This window comes from Etheostoma spectabile, chromosome 23 (assembly GCF_008692095.1).
Source record: "Etheostoma spectabile isolate EspeVRDwgs_2016 chromosome 23, UIUC_Espe_1.0, whole genome shotgun sequence".
NCBI classification, from domain to species: domain Eukaryota; kingdom Metazoa; phylum Chordata; class Actinopteri; order Perciformes; family Percidae; genus Etheostoma; species Etheostoma spectabile.
In genome coordinates this window covers 5539974-5564065 of record NC_045755.1, presented here as the reverse complement: position 1 = coordinate 5564065, position 24092 = coordinate 5539974, and the positions used below count along the sequence as shown (strand labels likewise).

The 24092-nt window shown below is 40.8% G+C and overlaps 1 protein-coding gene across 4 annotated transcripts in view; it reads right to left on the bottom strand.

Annotated features, from left to right (window-relative positions):
- Positions 1 to 24092, bottom strand: part of celsr1a (cadherin EGF LAG seven-pass G-type receptor 1a) — a 94661-nt gene that overhangs the window by 42324 nt on the left and 28245 nt on the right. For all 4 annotated transcript variants that reach the window (XM_032504919.1, XM_032504917.1, XM_032504920.1 and 1 more), the window contains exons 2-6: positions 15090 to 15445; positions 14718 to 15006; positions 11143 to 11365; positions 8979 to 9094; positions 6457 to 6545 (exon numbers count right to left, since the gene is read on the bottom strand). In XM_032504919.1, the coding sequence (XP_032360810.1) occupies positions 6457 to 6545; positions 8979 to 9094; positions 11143 to 11365; positions 14718 to 15006; positions 15090 to 15445 (1073 nt within the window). The remainder of the gene's footprint in view (positions 1 to 6456; positions 6546 to 8978; positions 9095 to 11142; positions 11366 to 14717; positions 15007 to 15089; positions 15446 to 24092) is intronic.

The window sequence follows — 24092 nt, the reverse complement described above, 5'->3', positions numbered from 1 at the left end:
GTGTGTGTGTGTGTGTGAGTGTGCGTGTGTGTGTGTGTGTATATTTTGTCTGATTGCATTGTCAGCTTGTCCTGGAAACTTAATAAACCCTTAAACATCAACAAAGAGACAGAATACATACAAAGAAGAAGAAAGGAGCTATTAATTTTATATCACAGATTTAGATAACAGCTCAACGCACTTCCCCCTTGATGATCAGTGAGAAAAACTACATTTGTGACTTATTGACAAAATTTATAATGAGTGAATATGTCTTAGATAAGTTTGGTTTTGACCCCGTCTTATTGGTCCACAGAAACTTAAAAAATACTGTGATACACATTTTGGCAATACAGTTGCGGGCCATAAAATCAAAACAATAAGCTGAAATATGCTACAACGCTCCGTCAAGCTGAGGGGAACAGCAGTATCCGGGTAGATCTTCTCTGGGTTTATCATTAAGACTGATCCTTTTCACATACACTTAGTCATGCTGTTAATATAAAAAAAACATTGTGAGCTGAGGGGTTGAGTTACATCAACTGTTTCAGTCCAGCAGTGGTCAAATGCAAAAATACACACACAGCATATTTTAAAGAACTTCAAGCTATGCTGTGAAGTAATTTGCACTTATGTTCTGATGGTTAAAGTCGTGCCATGTAAACTGCACCAGCGTGAGAGCCAGGGAGGAACGGCAGAAGCAGAAATAGTGAACTTTTGGTACTTGCTGTTGATAAGAGCCAGCTAAGCCTGTCTGGGAATGCTGTCTACACACCCTAGCTGTAAATATCATAGCCTGGCATAGTAGCCAGTGTAACACTATTAACCTGTCGAGTATCAGGTCTGAGTGCAGCGTAAATGATAAAAAAAGTACTGCGAAGACACAGGCATGTTATGTCTGCAGTCATGCTACACTTCACTGAGTTTGGATCACATCACACTTAATTATAGTTTATTCAAAGCTGTGGTTTACAGTTAATTGGTGCTTCACTCATAAGGAGTTTTTCATACTTTATTCTTGTTTGAAGATAGCTGGTGAAACATGAAGGCAAGTATGATTGATATTCCTGCAAGTTACTTCTTGTGTGTCGTTGTCATGCTTCCCATGTGAAATCCTACCAACCAATAAAAAAAGCAAACGCCGCCTGGAACGGTTTCATAGGAATGGATCATATGGGACGCAAAGTCATCGTATCTGTCACCACTCTGGCCAAAATGAAAAGGGTTTGCATCATGGATTATTAGGCTACTTACGGTCATCATGAAATCACCACTAACTAAAAGAGTTTGACACTTACACTGTATAATCACTGTGTGTAAATCTGAATTACAGTAGGCCTGCATGATTCTGGGAAAAATATGAATCACAATTTTTAGCTTAGAATTGATATCTCGATTCTCAACCACGATTGTTTTCTTACCAAGTGTTATGTTTTTTTGTTTTTTTTTGGCACCTATAGCACATGCTCATCACCACCAGCCTGTAAACATAGAGGCCTCAATGAAGAGAAGAGACAGCATTGCAACCTATTTTTATAACGTCTATGTTTAAAACTCACAGAAGAAAGTGGTAGTGTTTTTGATGCCGTCGACTCGTGAAATTAAATGACAATCAAGTCAATTAAAAAAAATTATTAAAAAAAACAAAAACAAATCAAAGTCATTCAAAAATTAAATCGTGAACAGGGTGAATTGAGATCGCAGTTTTATAACGATTAATTGTGCAGACCTAGATTACAGTGTAGGCTAAAGGCTGCAATTGAATTATTAAAAGTTTTGTTCAAACAAGTGTAACTCAAGTTCCCTTAAGCTTTCTCCAGCGATTTCAACTGTACCATAGGTCAAGAAAGTTCGTGGTCATTTTGAATGTTTCCTTCAAGGCAAAGCCCTTATTGCAAAATTTGATGAGATCATGGCTGTGGTTAAGGTAAAGTTCAATGGTAATAAAATAAATCCCTTGTCTGTTATACATCTATTTTATCCTGATGTAATCCATGCAGGTGGCCTGGCAGATAAAATCGTGATACAACTGACATCCTGCCTAGGGTCTAGCTAAATAACATCATTTCCTGCAAAAACAGACTTCATTTCCCATAGTTAGCACACATCAAAACCCAAGACAAAACCTCCTGCTGCTCCAAGAATACCCATCTATGCGCCTTATAGTTGTGTGTGTGTGTGTGTGTGTGTGTGTGTGTGTGTGTGTGTGTGTGTGTGTGTGTGTGCTTTTCCTGTTGAGATTTGCTTTGCTGACACTCAACTGTCCTTGAGACTCTGCACCATGGAATTTCAAAAATGTCTTTATACTTCCACTTCCATTGTGTTAACATTTCTGATAGCAGTACGGCCATATGCACACATTTAAAATCACTCTCACACACACACACACACACACACACACAGCTCTTTATTTGTCGGCCCCCCACAGATGCAAACACACGCATAGACAGCTTTTCCAACCGACCCAGATTATTGCAACAATGGCAAGTCCATGTCTGTTGTCATGCCAACCTTCCCCTGACCTTTGACCTCTGTTTGTTAGCAGAGGCACCCTGGTTCTTCTGAAGACAGCAGCTTTAAAAAAGGGGGCACCCATACAACCCTGCACAACTTCAACCGCCTCTTCATTTGACCCAATAAATCCCAGTCTGTGCGTGCGTGTGTGTATTGTGTGTATTGTGTGTATTGTGTGAGCGTGGCGTCGGGATCGTTAAAAACAATTGGGGCCTCACGTTGGACGAACAACCCAGGATTCGGTTGCACCTTAAGTTTCAAACAAGTGATTGTGCAGCGATGAACATACAGTATGACTATGAATTCTTTAATGTAAATTTGTGAAAGAATGTATGTATGAATATGAATGAAGAAATTAATGCACATTTTTAACTGAATGTATTAATGGAAAAATGAACGTTTTTTTTATGACTGAATGAATGGATGCTTATGGAATTAGGAATGAGTGTTTGTAAGGGAAAACAGAAGAATGTAGGAAGGATGTTTTTTACTATAAAACTATACAAAATTGTATAAATTACCATTTTTTATAATTTGCACTTTGCAGCCCATGTGTTTACTGTACATTTGTCTTTAATTGTTTCAACCCTATGCTAGGACAACGGGAAAAACTCTTGCAGCAATTTTTCCCAGTGTCTAAAACACATTTCTCCTTAGGGAGACTATTAAAGATACGTTGACTTTGATTCAGGTTGCAAAAAATGTCTTAGGTAGTAAAAACCTAAGTAATGTCTAAATTAGATGGCTTGTGAACATCTGTAGCGCTGTTCAATTGAAAACAACTGTAAAAGCTGTATAATAATTGCAGGAAACAGCAATTTTAGGGAGTTAATTACTACTATTTGGTAACCTTACAGGAATAATGTTCTGTAATTTACATTGTGTCATTTTGTGCAATGCAGATTAAACTCTTACTAGTGTACGTAAAGTGTCAAGTCAGATGTGACGATCATATTCCATATCTCCTTGATTACTCTTCGGCCTTAACTGGTTGCAACGTTAGATTTGTCAATTAGCAAGTCCATATTAGCTATGCAGCATTTACACCTGGCAAATATTTAATGGGTACTATGTCTAGTAACAACAACAACAACTCTTTAAGAACTAGTTTGTGTGGTGCAACTGGTTTTAGTTTACAGATGTATAAATCTATTTAATATATTAAAAGTAGGCCAAGTTTAACTTGGGCTAACATTGGTGAAGTAATCTTTTGTTGTTTGTTAAGGTATATTGTGTTATTTTTCTGAAATACAATTTAAAATCTTACTACTTTTCATCTTTTTTAAATAGAATTTTCTTCAAGTGATCAATCTAAATGGGTCATGACTTCTATTAGCACGCTAATATTACCATCGCCAGCTAGCACAGTTAGCTGAGCTACAGTCACACCTGGCAGTTACTGGGTGTAAATATTATATTAAGTATCTAATAATTCAACCAGTTTTAAACACATATTATAAGTAGGCTACATTTGAATTTAACTGGAGCAACTGACTTCTGTTCTCCAAAAAAATTATCATCAATCGATCAATCCATAAATTACAGCTAAAGCCCCTGAAAGGCCCCCAAAAGATGTCGACGGATATGGAACATTAATTAAGTGTGTTTGCAAGACATTAATCTGGATTACAGTTTGAGAATTGGGTCCTGATCTTCTTTGTAGTCTCTATCTGTGCTATGCAAGCAATGCTACCAACACACAAATGTGTGTGTGAGTGTTCTTGCATTGGCCACAGACAGTATGTGTGCCTTCACATCAATACATTCATATGTCAACACACTGTGAGAACATTACTGCGTTCTGCCATATACAGTTCCACTAGGCCCTTCAGCAATTGATGTGGGATTAAATTACCACCAGTCAATCCGACTTCTGATCATTCATCACATGAAGAAAAGCTGACCCCGTGTTGGCGCTACAGTCGGCCTTGGGCTAATTTTACGGAATGTGCCACCTGCTTTACAAATCACTGGTCTTTATTAAGACTGACATTGGTGAAACGCACACATCCCCTGCTTTACACGCTAATAACACTTGGATACACTTGGATACACTCATAATACCGGTGTAATACATGTGTGTGTACTACTTGTATGTGCATGTTGCAGAAGCAAAGAGGAAGCCTGTTAGCTCAGCAGAGCTAAATAAATCTGAAAAGTAAACTGCACACAACTTGAACAAAGCAGGAAATCTGTTCGGACGTGGAAATGAATATGTTGTTTCCATGGAGACATCCCTTAATAAAATACTAAATAAGCCAACAAACAAAACAAAGACGTCTTCAGTGTCAACAGACTTTGCAAATAATACCTGTAGTTGGGAGCCTTGCAGTAATGTTAACAAAGCACTACGGGTTCAAGCTTTTGCCTCTAGCTTCATAAAGGCAGTGCTGTTGAACAAGCAGACGTGCAGCCTTAAACAATAGATACAGATGTGACCCTGCAGCTAACATGGTACAGTATGGTAGCCTGATTCATCACCTTTGATGAAAGGGTCCATGTCAAGGCTACCCAAGATGCTATGGGCTCTATAGCTGGTCACAAGAAAAAAGTGAACAAGCTGGGAAATGTGAGAAGGTGTGCATTGTATGCTAGCGTTAAGCCGAGAAGCAAGAGGCTTTCTTTAACAAGTTGCAAAACACAGGTGTTGCTGAAATACGATGCTGAAAGTCTTGGGTCAGGCTACTGATGCTACAGCTTTCAATGGAGGAAATAGCCGCAAAGAGATTGTGTGTGTGTGTGGGGGGGGGGGGGGGGGGGGGGGGGGGGGGAGTGATGTCTTTTGTCAGAATATAGCATAGCACCTGCATACCAGTTAGCATCTTTTAGTTAGTTAATTAGTTTTTTAGCTTTAAAAGTTATGAAACAAGGCTAACGCATGGTGTGTAATATGCCTAAGAGGCAGTGATTGGCTTTACTTCTGAAAAACAACAAATTAATCAGTGTTTCAACTTTAAATAGGTCAAATTAATCTTTTGCCAAGTGAGAATGAAGATAATTGTCATATTAGCAAAGCCATTCTCGCTCAGTTTTCATACGTAACATTACCATTTCTATTAGACCACTGATGGGATTTATAAGTGACTTTGAGAGAAAATGCCAAATGCAGCCGGCAAACTACGTATAGGGGTCTACATGCTCAGAAGGCCAGTGTTATCTCTTTTCCTGTCTGGATTAGTGTTATAAGAACAATGCCCACAGGCTTTAGAAGTTTGTAGGAAATTAACACCAGCAATTGACTGCAATGCCAATCCTTCTAATATAAAATTACAACTGAAGTGGATACATGAGCTAGGTGGTGAAAAAAAATGCTGTCTCTTGTTTGAGATTGGACTTCCTAAAGAAGCAAGAGGACCATCGTGGGAACGTGTTGAAACGCCAAGATGTCTTGCGGTAAAATACAGAAATTCTTTTGTCAGCGATTAAGATTCAATTGAGATTGCACCATTATGAAAGGAATCCATAGGTTACACATGAAGACAATCTATCTTTGACTCAAAAACACACACAAGCTCAAAAACACAGTTGATGAACTTTTGACCCTTGAAGCCGAAGCCAGACCCCTGAGCTTCTTTCAGAAGAGCTATACTATAATTCAGTGTTGAAGGCTACGGCACAGGGGGAGAGCCCCTGTCCCAGTTATCGTCATTAGTCAAACTTGCACTGTTAAGATAATCTCCCAAATCAGCAGCCAAGGTCAGCTGCCTCTGTAGCCTCAAAGCAAGCCCCATTTCATACACTTTACTCCCACGATACAACTCCTGAACCTATCAACCCTCAACACTGGCTGATTATGATCTCATTGGACTGTGTATTTTAAGGAAACAATGCGATATTCAACTTCCACATAACACACTCTCCAAAGCCATCTCTGAATGGCCAGCATCTCATGCTTCATCTCCATCTCACGACAAAAGACTTATTTTCTGGAGCAGCGGTCGGTTGGGTGATTAAGCTCCTTACCTTGTTGTAGTAATGGAGCTGGACAGAGTGCCACTGGCCGTCGCTGACCCCGCCTGGGATGTACGGAGACACTGTGGTCTTTGTCTCACCTGGATGATGGTGGAAGAAGAGAGGAAAAAGGAAAAGAGTGGCGGGTGGGAGGTCGGACAAAAACAGTGATGAGGAGTGTAGGGTCGGGGAGAGCAATTGAGTGAGGGAATATGGAAAAAAGATAGGAAAAAAACAAAAAAAAGGAGAAAGAGGAAGAGGAAAAGGGAGAAGAGTGAGAGAAAAAAGCCAAAAGTGAATTATGGATACAATGTAATTTAAATGGTTAAGCACAGCTGCTGCTGAATGCTCACAGAAATTTCTTCTTCACTCAGATACCACAGGTTATGGATAAGTTATCTTTAAAGGCAAACCGTGGCTTTACTTTACATACACAGACCCATGCACACAAACATCATGATCATAAATCAACTGGGAAAGCCAGTATTAGCCGCCATTATCAATCACTCTAGTGAGAAGATTGTGCAGCACAATGGCACCAGATTTACTGGGGGTTTACTCTGTTTATCAAGGGCGGGAGCAGCCTGGGCAGGAATCTACTGCTCTGGAAATCAGTAAACAGTATGGCAACACTGACAAGTAATGTGTGTGTCTGTGTGTGTTTGTGTGGGTTAATAAGTGATGTCTCTGTTTTCTGGCTGTGCACTTGGGAAACAAAAAAGAGGTCAAAGTACTGTATGTGTAAGTGATTATATGTCCTACTTCGCCCATGTGTTTGCTACAGTATATAATATGAAAACATTGATTGAGAAATAACGCAAACAAATCAAAGGCTTTCGTCCCATTTCCCTCATTAACCATGAGTCACAGTTCTGAGTGTTCCATTTGATGAGTCATGCATTGAATATTTAGTCATGTTTCAGATTTGATTTGGGGCACAAGGACTTGGCTCAGCACCCAAACGGGCTTCACCCAACATAATTGAGTTGAACTGGAATCCTCCCTGTATGGTACCATGGGAAAGTGGGCCGAGTCTCAAAACAACAGTCTCCAGCAAAAAAGAATGTGTTTGATCTGCCATCCAACTGTTACCAGTTTGAACAATTATTGTGTATGTGTTTGATTCAGTGGTGGAAAGTACTCTCTTAAGTACAAATGTGTACTTATATTTTCTGCTTCTGTAAACTACTTTACAACAATTCAGAAGCAAATACTTTTTTTTTTACTCCGCTGCATTTATCAGATAATTTAGGTTAATAGTTACTTTGCAGATTCAAATTACTAATAAAAGAGATAAGGGGTTACTTCCCAAACTAGCAGTGCATAAAGTAATGGAAATTATGACCTCCTTTATAATATGCAAAACTTAAGTAAAACATAAATAATTAAAATTGAAAATTATAATATACAGTACATTGTTCTGAAGTAAGCCAGGTTGCATAATGAGTACTTTTTATGGCTAGCACCTTTGTCATTTTACTTTAATTTCACGTAGAATTTTGAATGATTGACTTCCACCTGTAATATATATATAGTATTTTTTTCACTATTGTATTATTTATTACTTAAGTAAAATATCTGAGTATTTGCACATTTGTATGTATGCATGGATGTTTTAAAAACTTGCATTGTTTGTGAAAAAAGTCAAGTTCCAAGAGAGAGAGTGTGTGTGTGTGTGTGTGTGTGTGTGTGTGTGTGTGTGTGTGTGTGTGTGTGTGTGTGTGTGTGTGTGTGTGTGTGTGTGTGTGTGTGTGTGTGTGTGTGTGCATGTGTGTGGGTGTGTGTGTGCACGTGTTAAGTAGCTGTTTTTTGGCCACTAAGCGTGTGTGCCATCAATTAGTCTGGCAGCTCCCACTCTATGGAGGCATCTGCTTTCAAAACAGTAAAACACACCCATCTATCTTCCCTCATACATTCAGAAACACACATACTGTACACACACACACAAATGAACACATTCAAATTCTGATACAAAATGATACATTATCATGCACATCACACACTAACATACACATAAACACAGAGCCATGTCAAAAGAAAACGCATGTTGGTAAAGAGGTATGTAGCTTGCTCTATTGTAAGTCACTTAAGATTAAGTGCCCTTAAACCTGGGTTAATCTACTTACAATGGAGCTGATATTACCAACAATGACTTTAACCCTTATATTGTGTTAGGGTTAATTTTGAGCCGTTTTCATGTGCCGGATTCAGACGTGTAAAAACTACCATTTACTTTTTTTTTTTGGAACAAGCCTTCATGATATCCTCAGACATGGCTATTCTAACACAACAAAAGTTGGTTTGAAAATGGTAGTACATTTTAAATGTCTCTAAGTATCATATTTGGTGTTACGGGTTAAATATGACCCGGCAGAGAATATTGACGGTTGTGGGTTGCTTTGTAGATGACAAAGTTAAATCACCGGTCAAATTCGACCCACTGACACAAAAAATGTGTACAGCTTTCTAACACATTACAAGGGTTAATTGGTTAAACACACATGCAGGCACGCACACACACTATGTGGGCTAACCTCCAGAGAAGGTGAGCTGAATCTGCTCGTCAATTATCTCCAGAGCGATGAAGTCGTGTTTTTCATTAAATCTGCCGTTGTAGAGAAGCAGAGCGTTTCTCTCTCTGGTAGCAAACCTGCAGAGACAGATGGGATTTTAGGTTCTTTCTCAACTCAAAAATGGAAATACAGTATTTGAAAGCTACAAAATAGCATTGCTTTTGCTGTATAAAGGATTAATTTATCCTATCTAAATGTACAAAATGAGAAATAAAACGAGGGATATTCAGATTTGTCACACACAAAGGGTTGAGTGGATTCCAACTTTGTGTTTCTCCGCTCAAGCTCATGTCTCCTGTCAAATTTCTAAGCACCAATCCAATTCAAACAGACCGGGACTGAACGTTTGAAGACCTTGCAGATAGCTTTATGATGAAAGGGCATAGGTACTCTTGATGAAAAGACACTTGGAAAGGAAAGGCCGGATGTTTAAAGCCAGTGGGCCGCAGAGAGGAAACAGTTCCCCTGCATTAGAGGATGCATGACTGTGTCCATGTGTGAGAGAGGGAGAAGGACCTGGTAAATACCTACTCATGAGTGTGCAAAATTTGCATGTGTAGCTGTGTTTGTGTGTACATGTTCGTAATTTAAGGTGAGGGCAGAGGAGTCAGCCGGCAGATGCCAGTGAGTCCGGTAGGACAGGAAGTCAGGATGGCTGTGGGCAAACACTGATAAGGGAAACTCATCACAAAGCCTTTCCTGTTTTCACCCTATTGCAAACCTTTCTCACCATCACCGTGCCGACAAACTCGCATTATCCAACTTATTTTACCTTATACTGTTAACCCAACGTGATAAAGGTGTTTCAATACATAATATTTACTGTCACGAACTCGCTGAGCGAGGGTTATTTTCCTTCAGCGGTTTCACAAGCACACAACATAACCCTGCACATTTCACATGGAGTGTGTGTCTTTTTTTTATTTTTTATTTACTCCTATTTGTGTGTGCAAGTGCGTATTGAGAGGGACACAATGGGAAATTGTTTCTTGACACACCCCAGTTGACACACTTTAGCTCACCGAACTTAATTGTGTTAATTGCTCCTCACATTCTCCAAATCATCGTTTACTACACACACTGCTACAAGTAGCGCATACTGCTGTGGCTGTGTTGTGCAGGTTTCTATTTAGAACTCCCCCTACAGCTTCGGAATAGATGTGTTTACTTGTGTCTAACGCCTCGCTCGGTCAGTCTGCCATTTCCTCTTTCTCTGTTCCTCCAACAATGCATTCCTAGCTTTCTGCGTCTTTTTTGCCGGCTCAGCTATGACGATAGTGTGAAAAACTCCATTGCTACGTTGTTAGCCGGTTCCTAAATGTGTGCAGTGCAGTGAAGCAATTCGTTACATCGCAAGACCTGATATCATGTGATTCTTTGTGATGGTGACTCGCCGGCCAAAAGGTGCGAGGGTGGTTTTTCCGCTCACAAGCGCCAAGGGGGAACGAGACAACCACCATTTAACTCGGGAAAAAAAAAGTCTTATAACCATTCCAATGATTCCGAAGCTGTTCAGTTAAGGTAAATGAGGCTAAAAAAAAAATGCACTGTTCCCCTTTAAGGCACACAAAGCTAAGATAGGTTTCAATTGTTAGCATGGTACTTATTAGTATTGTAGCATATTCAAGAACCCTTTTTACAAGACTCCCGTTTTTAAAACAAGCTAAAATCATAAGATTGTTTAAAAGTTAGCTGGAGCCAGCTAAAGATAGCTTATTTATTTAGCTAGTGTTACATTAAACTAAAAAAATCTGCCAACAACCGGCTGTAACTGTAGCTAGCAGATTTGGTTAGCTAACGCTAACTAAATGAATATGCTAACTTTACACGTCTCTAGCTAACTTGTGAAGAAACTTGAGGTAAAAGTGATAATAATCAAGGACCAAAAAAAATCCTAACAATTTCAAGTGTTAAATCTGCCACACTTATCATTGTTAACACTTGTCATGTGAGAACTAAATGCTTGACAGATAAATCAACAGTAAGAAGGGATGAGGCTTATCAAACGGTCAGTTACCTTTTATCCATTTCATCCTTTTCAGCTAGGTATGGTACGTTGTGATAATTGGTGAACTAAAAGATAAAACAGGTTAGAAGGAACAGCAGAAGGAAGGCAAGTACTCACGTGAAGGAGACGGTGAAGTGGAACCTTTGCCGCAGGCCTCTAAAGGTGATGAAGGACTGTCCGGGGAAGCTGCGGGTGGTCATCTCACAGTACGGCTTCTCAAACTCCCCCGGTGAACACTGGCACATGAAACCACCTGCAAGCCGGTTGACACACTTGCCGCCATTTTTACATACGCCTGGTACACACCGGCCTGATGATGCATTCAGCTCACAGTGCTCGCCTATAAGAAGAAAGGGGAATTCAGTTTAATATAACTTCTGATCTGTTTTTAACTGGGGTTGACACCTTCACTGCTGCCTTGGTTTGAACAGGTAAATGGCATTGTATGCACTTAAGACAACACTGTGTCTGAGTTGTCTTTGCAGTGCATCATTTCATCTCATCATTTTATTGACATCATTTTATCTTCTCTGTGAAGCATGCTGTCCACAGTTGACTGAAATGCAGATGCATCATCTGTTTGGAATCTAGTTGTTTTAACAAGATGCCTTTGATAAATTGAGCACACTTATACAACAGAGTTAACGTTATGTTGTTAAGGCCTCTTTTAACATTTTCACCTTAACATTAGCAATGCCAGCAAAGCCCTGTTTATAGGCCTTTTTCCAGTAAGCGCAGTTCTGAGCCACAACGTAATTTGGCCATATTTGGAGAGAAGAGAGAGGATGGGAGATAAAGAGGAGTAATGGAGCACGGGAAGGGAGTGAGACTCATTTTAAGACAGGGATGAGACATTCCTCCATGAAGACAAATCCATGGCTGAACTCATGCTGATACTTTAACCAGCTAAATCCCTCTTAGCGTCACTCTAGCTTGGGTTTTAAGAAGTTACATAAAACATTTACTCTTCAATGAATATTCCTAAAACTTCTTTCAGACTGCATTGCTTTTCCCTCAACCACTTCTTCAACTACTTTAACTAGCCATGTCTAGTGACTAAGGTAACATTTGCATTTACTCTAGGTCTGTGTGATCAATAATCAGTGCATTAATATGCATGCATGGCACCCAACTTTGAACACATTGCATACCCTAATGTCAATGGGGACATTTTGTCCATGTTTTAGAAGGGAATTTTTCCAATATGAACATGACTAGGATGGCCACTTTTTCCTGTGGGGTCAATACTATAACTTGATTTTGAAGGTACCCTGAGGGTTTTTTCACCAAAAAGTAGGATTTATTTTGTACCACGCATGCTTAGGAGGATGCAGACAGGTCCATACAATCACTGACCAGTGGAATCAGTTGATGCACGTAACACCTGCAGCCATAAGCCTCTATTAATTGATTCTGAACCAATCTTTATGCAGTTTTGCCTGGCTTCCTATTTGGAGTTGGTCATGATATGGTCAAATCCTCCAGGGGACAACAACAAGCTAACAAGAAGGCTAGGGTGGAGGAATGAGGAATGGCTCTAGGAGGTCTTGTGTGCTAGCTGCTATTTGCGTGGGGAGTTGCCATAAGTCTGTCCTTCGCTAAATAACTCAAAGGCTGCATGTTGAAATCACATTTATAATATTACATGATCTAATCCAGTTGATTACTGTAGTAGGTCTTGCCATGAGAAATTCCTCCTAAATGACCATGTGGCCCTGGTTCAGTTTCCTGGCTCGTCTCATATAAATTCCTACACTAATACACCGGTCCTCTTTCTGACTGGAAATATTATTTGTGATGGGTGCCTTTGTGTCCCATGCAGTGCTGTGTGTCACTTTCTTTCCAGACAAGATCTCTCCACCCAGGACACACACAAACCCCCAACACCACAGCCTGGAACCAGGTAATGGCCCTTCTCTCCTCAGCATAATCCTTTATTCCGAGGGGGAATTATAAGGATCTGTTTCCCTATATTGTAGGAAACCCAAGGAGGACAGATCGGGCCCCCTTGTCATCAGCCCTATAATGGCCCCTGATGGGCCCTAACTATCTGGAGTTGAACTGTGACCTTCAAAGAGGGGATGTAGGTAAGAAAAATGTGATGGGTGAGTGGGGAAGATGGAGACGGGAGAGAGAGGAGAAGGCGAGAGAGGGCCAGTGAGTGACAAAGGCAGGTATGATCAGGTAATTACATCAGATAAGATAGAGGAAGCGAAGGTAGAGTGTTGGGAGGGACAGAAGAGAGAATAGATGACGGCTGTTAGAAGTCTCTATTAGGGAGAGACAGAGAAGCAGAGACAGTCAGCTATCAGATGTACAAGAAGGAAGTATGGGAGCAAGATCAGTAACATTGGGGAAATATTTTGGAAAGTGATTTCAATGGGAATGATGAAAGCTGCCAGGCTCATCTACCATGTGAATTCTGTGCAAAGTAGAGTTTAGGGTTCTTTATCCTTTTTTCTTCAAATCTGTTTTTGATCAGTTTGAATATTTTCACACTCGGAATGTTTACATCCATGCTTGCTGGCTAGTGAGCTTCTTCTTCCTTTCTTCCCCTGATCTGTTGATTCTTGACAATGTGTCTCCATTTTTTACTCACTGATTTATAAGAACTGAGAATTTGTTTACTTGCTAACAATCTTGACTGATACCAAAAACCTGTTTCTCTGTCTTTTTCTCTCAAATCAGTGATAGAGGAACACAATAACAATAGGCATGGGTCACACTTTGACATAGCACAGAAAAAATGACCAATATCAAATTTCCATGTAGAAAGGAAGCTCTACCCTTTGTAGTGTAATGCCTTCATGCAGTGCTTACATGTCCCAATATTAAGACAATTCTAAGATTCTAACATTTTATTAAGGGTAATGTGTGCATGGGTTTAGTGATTAGTCTGAGATCTGGTTTGACCAGCGTAGTCAGCATTCCGTACACCTCTATACAGCAATAAATCTACTGTGTGTGTGTGTGTGTGTGTGTGTGTGTGTGTGTCCGCGCAGGTGGCTATACCTACTGTACTACAAAGCATATTTCCCTTTCTACACTGGGGTCGACCTCAAGCTACAACAATAGGTGCTGAGAGCTTTTACAACCTGCCAGTGCGGTTTGGCAATTTTGTACGAGTCATCAAAACCTTTGTCAGAAAGAACATGAGCCCTCGCACATTGACAGAGGTTTTCTTCTGTGATGGCTTTAATACACACAGGCTATTATCACATATGTATAGACCATATAGTTTAGTTAAGATCATTTGTTTCCCACCAATAATTAAAAACCTTTAAAACAATACAATCCATTTCTTTTACTTTGATAGCATTCCCACATATCTCCAATGATATGCGAGCTACAAAAAAGGCCAGCAGACTATCTGTGTCAAAGGTTGTACAAGTTGACACAATCACCATACGTAGATGTAATGGAAGATTATCTTGAAAGTGTAGGTCTTTTTTTTGGTCAATTTTTGTAATTGCACAGAAAATCCTGCCAGTGTGAGAGATACAAAGAGAAATACAACCAGGATATGTATGTCATAAACTGAAAGAAGTCACTTATTCTGTAATTGGGTCTGAGTAGAAAAATTGAATACTAAGATAATTTATTCTGACTTGTTTTTTTAAAGAAAAAAAAAAGCTGAATTGCAATGATTTATTACATTTTCTTTTCTTTTTTCCCCCATGTAAACATCTTACCTGTGAAGTCTTCCAGGCACTCGCAGGTGTAGCCTCCCTCTCTGCTGCGGCATCTCCCGTTGTTCATGCAGGGTCCCGAGTAGCAGAGGTCGATCTCGGTCTCGCAGTAGTCGCCGGTGAAACCCAGCGGACAGCGGCAGCGCAGCCCGTTGATGGGGTGGATGGGTCGAAACAGAACCGTGTCGGAGGCGATGAAGGGTGGGGAGCTGTCAAACTTCAACACCGACACACACTTCATGTAGTTCTCGCAGGGCTCCCGCAGGCAGATGTTGTCGTCAAATGGCAACACCTGGAAAGAAAAAAAAATCTCTTTAAAAATGCTAGTTCAGTTTGTGAAGAGAATTCAGTTTTCTGTGTACATATGTGTGTTACCTCCTGAGAGGAGATCAGCCTGAGCAGAGTCCTGTTGAGGTAGATTTGCTCTTGCAGGTCCTCAGAAGGGAAGAACGTCCCTTTTCCCGGTACGCCTCCGGGCTGCAGTGCCGAAAAGGTTACGTTGAGGATGGAGCCCTGCACGTCGGTGTCGTTTTGGATGTTGAACACGAACACTGCCTCCCGTTTGGTGGAGAGCACAGCCGCCACGCCCTCCAGGAAGAGGCTGAGCAGGGGAGAGAGGAAGCGCTCCTGGGACATGTTCTCCAGACGCACCGTGATGCTGTTGGTCAACATGTCATCCGTGATGACGGTGACACGCAGCGTGCAGAGGGCCACAACCTGATGGATACCATCTGAAAGGAAGAGAGAGCAGATATTTTAATGCTTACACACTCGCAAAATGGCAACTCTGAGTGGCAGTAAAGGTTAACATAGCAAAACAGATTTAACAAGGTTAATATCAAGAAATTCCTCAACAAAAAGCGCAAAGACAAGCAAAATGCTAAATGGGACAGAGACAAGAGGCCCAGTGTGTCCTCAGACACGAGGCCAGGTTTCAGCGAGGTGAGTGCTTTCTGTGATACAACCCATATCAACAAGCCAAAGTAGTTGGGAAATGTCTTTTAGAACCAAAGTTTATTTCAAAATAAAAGCAACTAATTGCAGACCTGCATTACCACTACTAGTACAGCAGACATAATTTACTTCCTATAATTGCCGGTATATAATTATCTAACCTATTTCCTGACAAATATCATGTTACACTGAGACATGTAGAGATGTCACTGCCCCTTAATTTACTGCCGAACTGCTCCCTCTTTGTGTCTCTGGACAACTGTCTCTGTCTCCTCCATTTATGTTCATGTCAACTCATATCTTCCATTAGCTTGTAAATTCTTCAGTGGGCAGTTTCTCAAGTGTCTCGCAGTGGTCTAAATAATGTTTCTGAAGGACATATCTATGTTGCATTTGCTTACATTAAAATACAAAAACATACAATGGCAGATTTAACACTCAAATAATTTGTGGTAATTGTTTTAAACAATACGGTCTTTAGTTTAGTTGCTGGGAGATTTTAGTAGCCGTAGCATTAGCTCCATGAGTTGGTTAAAAACTCTAGCACTGGATGTTTTTTTATGTTTCCAGCTGACTTGTAGGAAATTGAAAGACCTGCAAATGTTTCTAAAGTATGCATGATATTGTTCTAATTCAGTGCTACGTAAAGATAAAAATTGAATTGAGGCCCAAATTGAGGCTAAAGCTGCCCCAATGCAGAAGTAGAAATTTACTTTTCTTGCCAAAATGAAACATCTCAGGAGAAGAAGGAAATAACTGCTAAATGGTGCTTGAACCTTTATCTATGCTGTAAATATTTGCTATGTACAGCTTCAACCCAATACTGGTTGGACCAAATCCTATCTCTTCTGCCCTCTCCACGCTGCAGCTTAACAGCTTGACTTGTGTACTACTTTGTAACACTTTTGCCGCTAGATTGAATTAAGTAGTTGCCAGTCGGAGTAGATTCGGTCTGATTCAAGCCCCGGCCGGGAGTAATTGGATCAGTATAGGATTTCTGCCCCTGGGGAGGGTTACGTCTGGTCTCATACCTACTTCTGGCACAACTGTAAGCTCTGGTGCCTATGGAAGGAAACAGAAAGCTACATAGGCTGGGTGAAATACAGCTGACAACAGGTGGTGAGGCCAGATGAAATTTGCAGGGGGATAATACTGTTGAAATGGGGCAAGGAGATGGGTCGGATTGCACAGCTTTGCAGTGCCATACCGAGCATATGAGTGTGTCAAATGTGTTTCAAGTATGTGTGGGTTTAGGGGTGAAAGAATTACGTTGAGGTTCGGCCACAGGTGCCCTGTCACTCTAAGACGTATACATGTAATTTCTCAGGACCCTGAACTCTCGTTACCCAGGCGCACAGTCAATCAGAGCAGGGTGTGGACAGGCCGGCTCATCAGGCTAGTCTCAAGCTAACTGCTAACAAGACTGGAGGTCGACTCCAACTGCACTAGGACAAATAACTCACAATGGGAAGCAACCTGAGGGTCAAGTAGTTCAGTGCGGCCAATCTACTACAGGTCCATGTCTGGAGTGGACAAAAATCCCAGTGCATGGGTGGCAACAGAGTGACAAAATCACACATATACAAATGTAGACATATTAACGAGCCTCTCTGCAGGACAGTGACATTAAGCAGCAGCTGTGGTGTATTTGGCTGCTTGTACTGCAATGGAGGTTCTCATTCAACCCAGTGCTGAGGATCTGTTGTGCTAGTATGTGTGCTCTGCACCTGTCTTTCCCTGTAGGTCGGGGAAACCACTGTTATCCCACTTGCCGCCAGAGATCCATCAACTGACAGTTTACATGAATTAATGAGGCAAAGAAAATGCAAGCTGACACGATTCCGTGGATGCAATCATAATTGGGGGGTTGGGGGGATACTACTTTTGCAGCTCATACTGTTTTTTTGATGAGTCTCTGGGTTTTTCTTACATAAAGACACACAACATTTCATGTCAAGTCAAGAAATTACACCAGGTGTACAAAGTCAAATCAAATGATTCTGTAACCAAGTAGGTACTGACATAATCTGTTACCACACACACTCACCCTTTCATTTACATTTATTTAATCTTGTTTCCCACACAAACACATAAACTACACACTGACAGCAATGCTCAGCATAAGGTTTTTACACGATGACTGACAAGGGACATCATCACCTATTCTAGACATAAGCCAAGCTATTTTGTGACTAAGTAAACTATAGCAGATTAGCACTGCGATACAGTCAGCGCTCCAAGAATGATTAGTTTCTCAGAGTGGGAAGGACTTTGTACTGTAGGGACAGGATGGTGGTGTGGGGGTGGCTATGCAATCATGCGGCACTAATTATAACCCAAGTAGTGTGACATGTCAATTTTTCCATAGAAGCAATGTCTCTTACTGAAAAATATTTTCTGACCAAGGCCAAGAATTTACAGTATATTTCAGTCATTGTCACCTTTTTTCAAGATAGCTGTTTGTTTGCTTTCTCTTTTGGGGCATCCCAACCTCACACTATTTATAGAGCCCACCAGCTGCAAGCATGGGATCACACACACACACACATGCAGAGGATGGGCTGAACCGTGGAAAGGGTGTGTCATGGATAGACGCCATGGAAAAAAAACATTCTATGTGTGTAAGCAGGCCATAAGACACACATGTGGGCACCCACCAGCAGACATGCACAGACAGACACACAGGTTTAACAGAAATTGCTAGTCTTTTAATAGATGATGCTGTGAGTATACACAAGCATCAAAGCTGCTGCGTAATCTCAACACTTTTGAAGTATCATGGGTAAATTGTTTATTAACTGTACACATCCCCTTATCTTGACAATCTAGCATATTTTCAAGCGTCCAAACACTCACTGGATAGCCCTCGTAAAGATCAGCAATGTGGTTGCACTGTGGTTTGGTTATTGCACTTTTACAGCCTTATAAATATCAATTTAATGATTATGATGTATCAAACACATTGATTGAAATCAGTTATTTAGTGAGGTGTAGCTGGTTTTTAACTAGTGACAAAAACAAAAAAGAGATGTATCAGCAGGCCACACATTTAAAGTCCTGCATTGTAGGTGGTAAGGGCCGCAGAGCTGCTAATGGCCCGTGAAGCAAGCCGCAAACATGACACGCTTGTGTTTGGGTATGAGAAAAAATGACACACACACAAACAAACAAACACACATACACACACACACACACACTGTGGTTTTTGCTCGTCGTAACCACCCTAAATTGTTGACACACATTCTGTCCAGCTGTCGCTGTTAGGAGTTACACAAACACACAAACACAGACACACACATATACAGTACAATTAAATCACTCATTTTCAAATTCACATTTCTTCCTGTTTACTTCTAATATAAGGCTATTGGTTGACATACTGACACTTTTGCCAAACATTACGTGTCTGAGGTCCTGTTCTTAAAAAATAACATTATCAAAGATACAATCATCCGTATCTCTGAAAACACAAACAGTCACAATTTGTATTCAAGACTGGGCATTTCTTTTTTTCATGTCATATTGGCTTGCAGATAGAGAGACAACTCTGGTGGTCACCCCCCTTGCCCAAATGTGAAAAATCAACAAGGGTGTTTAGTCAGTTAGTGAGAGGGATGGTCAGTAAAACAAGAGAAGACATTTGTAGCTGTGACAGGTTTAAGCGAGGTGACAGGCCCACCAGAGAGACACACTTCACCCCTTTCACACACAATTCCTGCCCTCCTAAAAGCCCACTGAAAGGTAAAATCCAGACTACGCATTCATCTCCAATAATAGGGCACTGCTTTCATTTCACTCATCTAGATTTACAATCTTTTCTTGTTTTGTTTATTGCAGTTTTTTCCTGCTATACAGAAAACATCAGCAAATACCCAACCTGGAACTATCCCTTACTTAGCGCTTTCTCAGCTGATGAAGTTATTTCCATCCTGCTGACATTTATTATGACTAAAGAGAATGGTAATTGAGAACTTAAAATGTTACAAGCTCAAGGGAGGCCTGCCATTATAAAAGGCAGGAAGCCTGTACAACAAGGCATTGTAAAAATATATATATACATTCCCTGCCATTTCTTTCACCTTGTGAGACTTTTTTTTACTGCACAGTTAAGTTTTACAGCAGAGAGGCCAATGAAAACTGCTGTTGGGTACTTTGAAATGCCCAAGAGCAGCGAACAACTTCTCCCCCTGTCTCTCTCTTTTCCTCACTCACTTCTGAAGAAAAGGTTTCAAATATTTGAATCAATACAAAGCCTGTAACCTGAGAGGCCACCAGCCAATCGCTGGGCAGAAACTCAACTGTCAGCTCCGCCTTATTGGACACACCTGAACACCCCCAGCCTATCAGGAAGGGCAAACAAACACAAAGCTTGACTTTAGAGGTGATCAAACACACACACACACACACACACACACACACACAGGCTCACTCGCTCACTCTCTCTTTGAACAGTACAATTTGGCAACATTTCTCCTTCTCTTTTCTCTTTTGTTTCCAATAAAACATCACAGGGATAGGAAACGTCGCCCAAAACAATAACTTAGCTCGGAGTGGAGTTAAATGAACTTTCTTCCTCGTCCTTCTTCTCTATATCTCTTTCTCTTTGTGTGGCCATGCTCCATTAAAATATTTGACATTTTCCTCGAGGGAAGCATTGCCCTCAATAGTAATTCCAACGGTTCTGTTCAGAGGCCAACAAGATGTCAAGTGTCATCTCCTTTTCTCTCTTTTCTCTCTCATGGCAATAAGCGCCAACATCAGATCACGTATCAGCAGCTTGCAGACACGCTGACAGACATCCTGTATGCTGGAAGAAGATGGAAATCACCCAGCAAAAACTGCACTGAAGTTAACTTAATCAAAGCACCGGCCATCAAAACGACGTGAAGCACGATCGACATAAATAAAAGATGAACGGAAAAAGAGAGATAAGTGAGAGCAAGAAATGTTTCAGAGACTGGAGTATTGGTAACTACGATCCAAAATTTCATATCCCACAAATTCAGACAGCCAAAGAATGGATTCAGCTTAACTCCCTCTCTCTCTCTCTCTCTCTGCTTTTACCATATTACGCAAAATAGAATAACAATTGAAAATTTGAACCAGATTAGAAGTGATCTATTTTTTGATCATCCTTCCTTTAAAACATCAAGAAAGATAGCGAAGAAAAACATGGCAGCCACACAGTCTAAAGTGGCACCCTGGCTGCTTTCTGCTGTCAAACCTACTTACATGATGTCACGCTGGTTACAGTTGTGTACTGAAACGTCATCATAATTTAGTTGTGCTTCATTTATGAAGGTACAGGTTAAATACAATTAATTTTATTAATAGTATCAAATCATAACAAGAGTTGCCTCGAGACACTTTACAGATAGAGTAGGTCTAGACCACACAATTTACAAAGACCAAACAATTCCAGTAATTCCCCCAAGAGCAAGCAACTAGTGCAACAGTGGCGAGGAAAAACCTTGGGTGGTGAAGAAAACTTCCTTTTAGGGAGAAACGTGGTGCTCCTGGTAGGCGGTGTCTGACGTTGCCGGTTGGGGGTGTGATGATGTGTTAAGGTTAGCTGCCTGTAAGGCGACGTTGGAGGCAAAAAACACCATAGAGCATGTGATGAACAGTGGCACTAATAGTCACAATAAACATAATGGAACTATGACTAGAAATAGTAGTTATAGTAGTTCATGGCGGGTGTTATTTAGTCAGCAGTAAAGCCTCCACAACTGCGATACTATGAGCATCATCAATGCTCAAACGATCAAAAGACACCAGTTCATCTAGCATTTACTAGTTTTCTGAAAGCAGTAGTTCGCCATTTTGGATTGATTTGTTTCTTCTCATTCTTGCTGAGAGTTAGATGAGAAGATTGACACCACACACCACACTGTCTCTCTGGTCAATATGAAACTACAGCTAGCAGCCGGTTAGCTTAGCATATGACTAAAAAAATGGGGGAAACAGCAAGTCTGGCTGACCAAATCCACCTACCAGCCCATCTAAAGCTCAAGCTAATCGGTACACAGTACATGATGCAACAACGACAGGATTACACCTAGTTGTGTTAACTTTGGGACAGACCCAGGCTAGCTGTCTCCACCTTCTTCCACTCTTTACGCTCAGCTAAGCTAACTGGCTCTAGCTTCATATATAGGGGACAGATATGAGAGTGGTATCAATCTTTGTATCCAAATGCAGTTTCTAGTCAAAGCTCTACCTGAATTTGCAACTGGAGCAAAAGTTGGATCCAACAAAGAATCTGGAGAAAAACTGCCCAGGAGGATTAAGAAAAAGAACTGTGAGGTATAATAGCATTTATTATAACACTGTTTTATATAGTCCCATCATAGTGTATTTTTTTTTATTATTATTTAGCTTGTTTAGCTGTATCTATACAATGCAGTGGTGATTTAAAATGAAAGCAAAGGTTAACTGAGGGGAGATGATTAACCACAGGAATGCCCCCAGCTGCAGGCTAACAGGTACAGACCAGAGAAAAAGAGAGATTTACGGGTTCTCAGAAATAAATCAATAGGACCAGAATCTGGCAATATGATTTCTAGAAGAAATAACAGAACTAAAAGTTTAGGTTGTTGCACAAGTACAATCACGGCTAGGAACACCTTGCTGTCACTTTAATCGCAGCTTTACATGACAATTGACAGGGCTGTGACTCTACTCTACAACCTCTGTCAGCTTACACTCAACACTGCAGAGCTTCTATCTGCTGGCACTCATAAGTGTGTGTGTGTGTGAGTTCTCTTTCTCGTATCTGGAAGCACTTAGCGAAAGACCCTCTCATCTCCTTCCACATCCACAAGCAAGCTGGCTGTATGTTTTCCTCAGGTATGCCCAGGCCGTTTGATTGAAGAGTTCGTGAGGACAGAGGGGGGTAAGCTTTGAACACTCACACGGACACATGCAGATAAACTTGGCGGACATACTGAATGTTATTTAATATGCAGTGTGAGTAAGATAAGGGGAATGAAAACAGCAATAAGAAACTGGGGGAGGGGAGACAGATGATGGTTACGCAGTGTGTGTGTTTGTATTTCCCTTCAGTCTTGTAATGCAGGAGGCTGATTAACTGCTGTGTCAGCGTTGCAAATTGTGTGTGCATGTGTGACCATATATCATCAAGCCCACACACGCATCCACACACACACACACACACACACACACACACACACACACACACACACACACACACACACACACACACACACACACACCTGTTGCAGTCTAATTTCCCCGCAACACCTGTAGCTCTTCAGGGGGCCAAAAACCTCACTTCCTTTCTCACCTTTCCTCCTCTTCTTCTTCTCTTCTACTCGACATCCTCTATTCACTGTTTTGACCACACTAGTGGGATTAGCGCTCTCTCTCTCTCTCTCTCTCTCTCTCATTCTTTTTTCAAGCCTTCATAGAGGAAAAAGGGATAGCAGCGACACAAAAGACTCCTTTCACTCCAGCAGTGAGTAGTAGAGGAGTGTAGGGAGTGTGGGTGAGGTCTGGGTGTTGGGTGGATGGGTGGATTGGTGTGTGCGCCGGGTTTGTCAGAAGGATAACATCCTGGAGAACAGGTGGGATTAGACGCAGAAACACTGACTGAACTAGGATCAGTGATTGAGCCAATCAAACAGCCCTAAGAACAGCTGGTTAGGCAGCTAGCTCATTGGTCAAACTTGAACCGGAAGCTGAATCATTTCGGTCACACGAGTTGCAGATCACAGATGTAGTAAATATGTTTCTCTTTAAAATAAGGATTCCCAAAACAAGAGTTTTTACTCTCTCTATGACGAGCTTGAAGAACAGCCATCGTTAAGTCTAAAGCAGTTCCTATCAGTAACTTTATGGAAAAGTCAAGCTGTTCTTTTGAATTTAGAGAATTTAAAGGCTCCATAGGTTTTTTTCCTTGAAACAGAAATCAGTTCAAGTCTACCACTTACTTAGCTTTGTTTTCAGTTCTGGCCACAAATTTCTCAGAAATGTAACAAATCAATAAATAAATGTAATAAATAAATTTGAATCATTTGAGATGATAAATGTATACCATGTAAATGCTGAAATCTATTTTATGAGGTTCTAATAGTTTTTCATATTTTTCATGTTTGGGATATTCAAAAACAATACGTCATAGTTTGCAGACAGGGTTCAGCTTTCAGGTGCAGGGCTCAATCACTTGATGTCTTCCAGTGTAAAATCTTTTAGCAAAAGCTCAGTAAACAAGATAAAAGCTGGTTTTGCAAGAATCATCATATATTGGACAACATAATCAACAAGCTCAACCATATCAAGTGTGGCATATTTGAGGATTTGTCTACTATTGCAAATCCCCGCTGTGCAAGAGTGGACTCCATTATGGACTCTGCCTTAGACAATGTTCAAAAGGACAATAGTAAAGCATGAAAAAACATAGCC